Below are 8,760 nucleotides of genomic sequence, written 5' to 3' on the forward strand. Positions count from 1 at the left end.
ACAAGGGCATTGTTCCTGGGACGTACATAAACCGAGAGGCGTTGGGGAGGGACGGGCTCACGAGAGAACAGAGTGAAGATGTGGCCAGTCGGCCCTTGGGGCTTTATTCCAGCCCTGCTTTGGCTCTGCACCTGGACGCTGGTAACCGGGGACCCAGGCACCTGCCCAGGTAGGAGAAGCTCCGTTTTGGGGCTGTAAATGGGGGGCTAGGTTGAGCTCTGAGGCACCCACGTTGCCTAGCGAAGGCAGGGGGAGTTCTCTAGCCATTTAACTGGCTCCAGCGGTGGAGTAGCTGAGTCAGGCCGTTGACGGCTGGGCCCTGGGGGTTGATCCCGTTGGGCTGGCTGCAGGGATGGGTTTGGGGGCGCCGAGCGGGTGATGGGCTGGAGCTGAGCCGGGAGGAATGGAGGCTGGACCCCAGGGGCGTGCCTGTCATGGGGAGAGCTTGTCTGGGTGATGCACTCCAATGTCACGTGGGCCAGGCGTCCCTGCCTCCCGGGTAAAAGCTGGTTGTAAAAAGGTGAAGGCCACGTGGCTGGGATGGGCTGCGCAGCCCAGAGTGTGGGGGGTGGTGGCTAGAAGAACAGGGGTGAAAGCTCCCCCACTGCCGCCCACCCACTTGGTGCCCCAGGATGCATTTATTGCCGAGCGCTGAGTGCAGGGCCAGTTCCCACAGCCTAGACCAGCCCAGCACTGGGAGATGCTATGGAGTGGGCCATTGCGCAGGGACAGTGGAGTAGGAAGACGTTGGCTATCGCTGGGCCGGTGATTGCTGAGAGCAGGGAGGCAACGCGGACGTAGTGGTAGATGCCTTTTGGGTCCCTTTCCCTCTCCCTCACTGGGCTGTGCTGACCTGTGAGCCCAAGGCAGGTCCTGTCCAGCAGCCTTGGTTCCACAGAGCCCTCCAGAGACAGAGAGCGAGGGGCCAGCGGTAATTATCAGAGGGGCCAGGGTAAGCGATGCTGGGAACTGACTCGCCGGGGCCAAGCCGGAGCAGGTGCTGGGATCGTGCCTTCTCCTGTTTCTCTTTGTGTTTCCGCAGAGGTGAAGGTGGTGGGTCTCTCCGGCGCTGAGAAACTCACCATATTACAGGGGTGCCCCGGGACGCCAGGCGCAGCAGGAAGCCCTGGAGAAAAGGGGGCACCCGGTCAACCTGGCCTGAGAGGTAGGAGATGAGAGAGGGGCTCTCACAACAGGCGCTGCCCCCAAGCTGGAGCCGTCCCCTCTGGGCCTGTGGGGTGGTCTTGGGCCAGCTCCCATTGGGTCTGTGGGGAAGGTGGCGACCGCAGCGGTCACAAGGAGGGGATCGGACTCTGGCAGCTACGGAGCACTATGGCTCAATATGGAGTCAATTGGCGCAGCGGCATTGAAATCAATGCCCCATTTACACTGGAAGAGGATGGGGCCCAATGGCTCAGAGGTGTCACTAGAGCCGGGGAATCTCTGGCTAAGGGTGCAAACCCCATATTGAACTGGGCTCTTCGCTGGGCGGTGCCCGGTGCGACCCCATCGCCGGCGGTCACTCTGGCTGGTGCATGGGCCTTAGCAGACTGTGTGTGATCCCTCCTGGCACGGCGATTAGTCCCTGATGAACCACACGCCCTCCGCTGGTGGAAGACCAAGGCACCACTTCATGGGCCAGCCGGAATAGCCACGCTGCCCCCTGAATCTGGCCCTCTACCCCCCGGTGCCTCTTGCTCCCACACACAGGGCTCAACTGACCAGCCCCTGTAGGGTTGGGCAGGAGCCCCGCCCCCCATACCTCCTCCAGGCCCCATGGCATCGTCCACCGGGATTAGCTGGGCAGCCCACGTGAGCCGCTTCTCGTGGTTGCTATGGGAACAAGTAGTGATGGATCTTGCGCGCTTCCCTTCTTTTTCCTCGGGGTCCGTCCGTTCGTCCCCCTTTAAAAGAGCTCCCGGGGACCCCCCCGCCCCCCAGACCGTGTTCTACGCCTTAGCTGCACTCAAGCACTTGCCTGCGTTCACTGTGTCTCTCTGTCTGCTCTGGATTTCAGGGGCCGGGGGACCGCCCGGGAAAGCGGGACCGAAGGGGGAACGAGGTAACTATGTAGCAATGCTCTTGGTGGGTGGGGGGGGCTGAGGGTGTAGATTACACCCGATGGGGGTTGTTATTCGAGGCAGGCAGGAGCCATAGCATTCAGATGGGGAGCCCCCCTGTTTCAAGAGGCGTTGGTGGCTGGGCTGGGGCCCACTCCTATCTGCTCTGTCTCTAGTCGGTTTAGTCTGTCCTGCCAAAGTTCTCCTGTGGCTTTCAAAAGGGGCCTTCGGGGCTGCTAATAGAGCTCCAGGGCCTGATTCCCCCCCCCCCCAAGTCACCACAGCCCTTCCCATCGATTGCAACGGGCACTGGGACCAGGCCCTCAGAACCCGGGGCCGCATGAAGCTTTGGGACAGGCATCCAGTGTCAGGGAGATGAGACAGCGCCCAGGATCGGCCCCCCCCTCTTCCCCTGTGCTGGCCTGAAACGGGCTCTCTCTGGAGCATTTCCACCTCTTCTCACGCCGCAGGGGGCCGATCGGGGTCTCGGTGGGAGGGAGCCTTTCCACTGCCCTCAGTGGGCTTTGGCTCAGGTCCCCAGAGAGCAGGTGGCCGTGAAGGTTGCACCCAGACACTACCAGCACATTGCAAGGCGGGAGGGCAGTAATACACAGCCCTTTCCAACAAGAGACACGGCTGTGACACAGCGGGAAAAGCAGCTAACCAGGAACCTTCCACTCTTCATCCAACCAAGTTCTACAGGGTGCCGGTTATGCTTTGCTTTCTAACTGCGGTTTTGTTTGTTTCTCGGAATGGCAGGAGACCAGCCAGACCCTTCCTTCCTCTGCCAGAACGGTGAGTTTGCCTCCTCGGTGCTTAAAAAACAACTGACCTTGTGTGCATTATGTAGCGCTTCAAGGCATCCCCCTGCCATGCATGGGGCTGTGCTGACACAGACCGAGAGACAGTCCCTGCCCCAGCGAGCTTACAGTCTGAATAGCCAAGAGCAGCCCTGGCCCCATTTTACAGGTGGAGATCGTAAGGGCCCAAGAGGGGTTGATGGACGAAGAGGTTGGTACGATGCAGCGCAGAGCTGCGCGGGGTACCCCCCTCTCATCGGACTGACCCCACGGAGCTAGTTAAAGAGATGAAGGGACTGGCTCAAATCACACAGGGAGTCTATGACAGAGCTAGAAACCCAGTTCCACTGAGTCTTCATCCAGTGCCTTAACCAAAAGACCATCGCTCCGGAGCGGGGAATATTCCCCTTTCAGGCACCGGCCCCACCTACTCCCCGGAGCAGTTTAGTCCTGGCCTGCTGCAGTTGCAGTAGCCTTCGCGTCAGAGGAATAACAGGCTGTGTTGGTTTGTCTGCTTGCTTTAGAAGGTTTAACTCTCCTTCGGACGGGAAAGCACACGGGTCAGTAATACAGGAACGATAGCCAATAACCCCTTTCCTCCAAGGATCGCAAAGCACTTAGGTGGGAACGTATTATCAGCCCCACATGGGGAAACCGAGGCACAGAGAGGGGCTGTGACCTGCCCTGGGACACACAGTGAGTCAGTGATGAACCCATGAGTACAGACTCCCACTTCCCCCTGTTCTAACCATTAGACCACACTTCCTTCCTGAGCTGGAGCTAGGATCCAGGTATCCTGACAGGCAGTTCCTGTTCTTTTAAGCACTAGCCCCCAGAGCCGGGGCTAGAGCCCAGGAGTGCAGACTCCCAGCTGTCCCTGCGCTAAGCACTACATGGAGATGAAACCCTCCGGAAATGACATTTAGCCTAAACCAGGTTCCTGGAGCCTGCTGTGGCCGCTAACTTGGTAGCAAGGTAACCCCCTAGCACTGCGAGGGGATCTCAGAGTTCCATCCGCAGCCACTCAGTCCCGTCCCCTCCCCACTTCCGTGCACCTCTCTCTGGGAGGAGACGAGACCTCAGACACGTTTCCCCAGGGACCAAATTCTGCCTTGATTCCAGGGCCAAAGAGCTGCAAGGAGCTTTTGAGCAAAGGGGAGTTCCTGAGCGGCTGGCACACCATCTACCTGCCGGATTGCCGGCCGCTGAGGGTCTTCTGCGACATGGACACGGACGGCGGAGGCTGGCTGGTAAACGCGGTATCCTAGTGCCGGAGCGATGGAAAAGGGGGAATCGGGTCACATCCAGAGCTGCCTGCTCCCAGCGCAGTGCGAGAGATTTACGCCCGGGTAGCAGAATGTGACCGTGATGTGGCTGGGGAGGGGGTAAAGAGAGAATCATTCCTTACCCGTAGGTAGCGCCTTTCACCCTGAAGGGCTTCACAACCCGTCTGCACAGGGAATCGCGTCTCCCATGGCTGGAATGCAGCCACCTCTGGGGAGGGATGGGGCAGCTGTTTGACAGTGCGCAGTAAAGCTACAGTGCAGGGCAGGAAGATCGCTGCGTCTCCCTGAACAAGCAGGAGGGGTTGAGGTAGAGGAAGTTAACCCAGGCTGTGGAGTTACCTGGGATTATCAGTCCATGAGCTAGCGGAGCAGAGAAATCGCTGGAAGGCAGATACCTCTGTCTCACCTTTCCCTGACTGCTGGCATGCCCCACACACGCGTCTTTCTTTGGTTTGTAAGATTTCCCTTTGCTCACCCAGGCATGGTGTGAGTCCCCGGTGGCTAGGGGTGTGCAAGGCTGACACCCTGAATGTCCTGGCTGGCTGGGCACTTGTGGGGTGAGTGGAGGGGAAGGAGGCCATGGGGCTGTCGCAAAGGGGTGTCACTCCCAGGCTCTCACTGGCTTGGCCGAGATTAACAGCCAGCGCTGAATGTGCTAGGGCTGGGTCCAAGCAGCAGAGTCCGGAGCCGCTCTAGCTCGGTACTTCCCCAGCACATGCGGAGTGGAAATTGGAGCTGGTTTTGCTTGGCGGATCCACCTCCAGACAGATCATTCTATCCTGGCTCCAGCCATAGTTACCGCTGGGTGCTTTGGGGGCGGAGGGGGAAGGAAAGGCATCAAAACCCCATGATGTATCCAACTGTGCAACATTTTACACTAGCAGGGGAATTCCTTCCTGACCCCAGCCAGGGACAAGCTCATGCCCTGAAGCCTGAGACTGGACAGCCCAATTGATCTTTACTTCCAGCTAGTGTCCCCATAGCTGCTCTTCCGGATGCTCCATGGCCCAGCTCAGTCTGTTGTTTGAAGTTCAGCTGCCGGAGCATGAGAGCCAGGTCAGCTCCCAGCCCCCATTCTCTCGCCTCTCCTCCAGGTGTTCCAGAAACGCATGGACGGCTCGGTGGATTTCTACCGCACCTGGAGCGCCTACAAGAAGGGCTTCGGGAACCAGCTCTCTGAGTTCTGGTTGGGCAATGAGAACCTCCACCTGCTCACCCAGGATGGTACGGAAGCCCAGCAGCTGTCCTGCGGGCTGTTATTCCACAGGGCTGCTCCAGGGGGTGAAAGCGAGCAGCCATTACCCATCAGAAGCCTTTTAGACCCAGCCCTTGGATTCTGAGGGGCTGGAAATGCCTAGGTTGGGTGGGAATATCCCTTTCCTCTGATCCCCTCCTTTTCCCCGGGGGATCCCCTCCCCTCCCTCTCAGCCAGTTCCCACTGTTGGTCGTTCTGCCCTATTGCCCTGCAAAGACATGGCATCGCTCACAGGGATGGTCACCCCGGGTGTGCTGGCGTCGCGGTGGGCAAGCCTTCCTGCCTTGTGACTAGAAGCCACGGCCCAGATCCCGCTCCTGGAGGTGAGAGGGAGCCAAAACCGGCCCCTGGCTAATGCTGGGCTCTGTCCCTTTCCCTCAGGCGAGTTCCAGCTCCGCGTGGACCTGGTGAATTTTAATGACAGCAGCTCCTTTGCCAGCTACCGGTCCTTCAAACTCAAGGGGGAAGAGGACAAGTACGAGCTTGTTCTGGGGACGTTCCTCGGCGGCTCTGCAGGTGAGGAGAGTGTATCTGGCTGGCGTTCTGCGCTGCGTCACCTAAAGGGGCAGCCTGAGGGGAGGTGGGCAAAGGCACCTTGAAGCCACTTTTATGCCCTCAGGATTCTGGGCTGCTCTGAGGCTCAAATCAGAGCAACCCCAGGGATGCTGTACCAGCAAACTCCTGAGGGCTGCCCCGCAGTCCAGAGCAGCTCAGAGTCTCCATAGCACCATATACTGTGGAGACACCCCCTTCTGTCCCTGTGCCAGGGGCTTCATGGGGACCTATGGGCTGCTTATCGGGGACCTACACAGTGCCTCCTCCAGGGGACTGCACCCCAGCCTGGACCCCTGAATGCTGCGGGAGCAGCACAAAGAGGCCAAGGCGGGGGAGAGAATCTGTCCCATTGTGTGTGTGAGTGGGAGAGACAGCACATGTTCCACTTCCCTTCGCTTCTCCTACAAAGAAATATGCATCCAAACTCCCAGAGCAAGGGATGCAGCGAAGCACGAAATGGGCCGTGCTTCTCCCGGGTCGCTCAGCCATTTGTAATCACATGATAATGACTGATCAGCATGAATACTTAACCCTCCACGCGCCTCTGGTGCTGCCCCCGGGGGGCTTTCTGAGCACTTTGTGTAGGTCCACGGATTATGCCCCAAAAACCTATTGTAAGGGGGTAAAGGATGGAGGGTCTCTGGGGACCCCAGCACTGAAATGCAGCTATTTCTGGGGAGGAGGAACGCAGCAATGCTATCCAGCAATTTAAGGTAGGCAGAAGAACGGCACATCTGGCTCAAACCGCCCACTTTGCAATGGGTCTGTCTCCTCTGCCGGGGCTCCTGCTGGCTCAGAGTTCCCGGGCACTAAGGTGGTTAATCCCTAGGAGCCTCGGCAATCCATTTCCTTGGCCTGAATTACGCAGATGCACCTTGTCCGGCCCTGCACGCTTCCCCCGAGAGCGCCACTGGCAGGGAAAACCCGACCCGATGCCACACTCACGGATCTGAGCCACAGCTCAGCTTTGCTAATGGTAACACTTAGAACTTGCCCATCTTCAAAGCACTTTACAGACTTTAGCTAATTAACCTCCACGTGGACTGACAGCCGGACCGGACTCAGGGCACCCTGGGGTTCTAATCCTGGTTCTGACACTCACGGCGTGACCTTGGGTAGGTCACAGCCTTTGCTGTGCCCCACTGTGTAATGGGGATAACGTACCACCTGGGGTGTATGAGGATTCATTCTTAATCTGCTGTTGACATGCTAAGCATTACCACGTAGGCATGTATTATTATCATCCCCATTTCACAGCTGCGGAAACTGAGGCAAAGCCATGATTTGCCACCGAGTTCAGCACATCGGCAGCCCGGTGGATGCTGAGCTCGGTGGAAAATCTGGCCCTGATTGTGGGTGCTGAGGCCTTGAAAACAGTCTAGCGCCTTGGAAAAAATGTGACTCCCTAGTGCCTTGGGCAAACCCAGGCCTCTCAGATTCATAGCTAGTCAAGCCAAAAGGGACCGTGCTAAGCACATCGCGTCTGCTCTCTGGCATGACAGAGCCATAGAATTAAACCTCACGAGCTTGGATCCCAGTCCTGGGCTCAGACCAGACCACAAGCCCTGGAGATGGGGATATAGTGCCGGCAAGGGAAATGCTCTCATTTCTCTGCTGCTCAAGGTCATGCCCTGGTGCGCTTGTGGCACTGGGGGTCTCGTGTGTCCCGCAGGTGACTCCCTGGACCTCCACAACGGGAAGCCTTTCTCCACCTACGACCGCGACAACGACAGCGGGACGCAGAACTGCGCCGTCTCCGTGCATGGCGCCTGGTGGTACACCAACTGCTACCGCGCCAACCTGAACGGGGGCTACGCGGTGGGGGAGCACAAGCAGCCGAGATACGGCATTGACTGGGTCTCTGGCCAGGGCGTTGGCAACCCCTACAAACGCACGGAAATGAAGCTCCGCTAGCCGGGGGCCCCCGTCCAACCTGTGCAGATCAGGGGCACGCCCGAGACAGCAGGATTGAGCTGCCTCATAGATCCTCTTGTAGCAAACCAGCTTCTTCTCCCCCTGCAGCAGCTCCAGGAGCCTCCAATGATTACACCCCCCCCCCAATCTCTGGAGGGATAAAAGACTCCTTCCTGGGATCATCCAAGCCCCCAGTGCATCCCCCAGGTCCCGTGAGGACAGCCCTCCTGATGCAATCACCCCCCTCACTCCCAGGGCAACGGGGCAGATCCTTGCTCTCCTGGCCCTGCCATCTGACGTTGCATTGAGTCGTGTTGTGTCCAGATTCTCTGGAGGCTGCTTAGCGCCATCACATGCTCAGAGGCAAATAAATAGGCCACGGGGAGCTCAGTGCATGTCCCCACACAACGTGGTGGCGTGCGATCCTCTGCAGAAACAGCTTTCCCATAGAGTTGCCCAGATCAGGACTAGCGAATGCAATCGATTTTGTGTGTGCACATACATGTCGTTGGGCCTGTGTATGCGTGTCAGACCCAATTACACACATGTGGAGGGTTGCTCTGGCGTGTATTTCATACGATACTGCTGCACTTGCGGCTGCTGTGTTCGGTGCACCCAATAAAAGCGTCACTCCCGGCCGTTCGTTTGAAATCTCGCTCATTTGAACGTTCCCTGCGCGCTCGGCAGCTGCTTTTCGGCGGCTCCGGCTGAGTTTGCCCAGCTGCGGCGGTGGCTTTGATCCCAGCAGAACAGCACTCCGGAGGGCTGAAGGTCTCCACGTCCTGTTTTGTTTGTTCAAGCACATTGGCTTGTCAATTTCATGTGACCTTGTCTGCTGGCCTGAAACAACTGCAGCGAGGGAAGTCGTCTGTGCACCTACGGCCGGGTCC

General features: G+C 58.4%; 1 protein-coding gene across 1 annotated transcript; it reads left to right on the forward strand.

Annotated features, from left to right (window-relative positions):
• Positions 1 to 9: 9 nt before the first annotated feature.
• Positions 10 to 8,508, forward strand: FCN3 (ficolin 3). The gene is made up of 8 exons (XM_005301996.4): positions 10 to 169; positions 1,043 to 1,165; positions 2,018 to 2,062; positions 2,820 to 2,855; positions 3,983 to 4,110; positions 5,241 to 5,370; positions 5,783 to 5,917; positions 7,629 to 8,508. The coding sequence occupies exons 1-8, from the start codon at positions 79 to 81 to the stop codon at positions 7,868 to 7,870; spliced, it is 930 nt and encodes a 309-aa protein (XP_005302053.3). The 5' UTR covers positions 10 to 78; the 3' UTR covers positions 7,871 to 8,508.
• The last annotated feature ends 252 nt before the right edge of the window (positions 8,509 to 8,760 follow it).

The sequence above is a fragment of the Chrysemys picta genome, chromosome 23 (assembly GCF_011386835.1).
Source record: "Chrysemys picta bellii isolate R12L10 chromosome 23, ASM1138683v2, whole genome shotgun sequence".
NCBI classification, from domain to species: domain Eukaryota; kingdom Metazoa; phylum Chordata; order Testudines; family Emydidae; genus Chrysemys; species Chrysemys picta.

What these genes read in the sequence shown, in the direction of transcription:
- FCN3 (XM_005301996.4), top strand. Translation starts at nt 79, where the DNA reads ATGTGGCCAGTCGGCCCTTGGGGCTTTATTCCAGCCCTGCTTTGGCTC. An exon ending in TTCCTTCCTCTGCCAGAACG is followed by an intron (nt 2,856 to 3,982) that starts GTGAGTTTGCCT and finishes CCTTGATTCCAG; the next exon opens with GGCCAAAGAGCTGCAAGGAG. An exon ending in GTTCCTCGGCGGCTCTGCAG is followed by an intron (nt 5,918 to 7,628) that starts GTGAGGAGAGTG and finishes TGTGTCCCGCAG; the next exon opens with GTGACTCCCTGGACCTCCAC.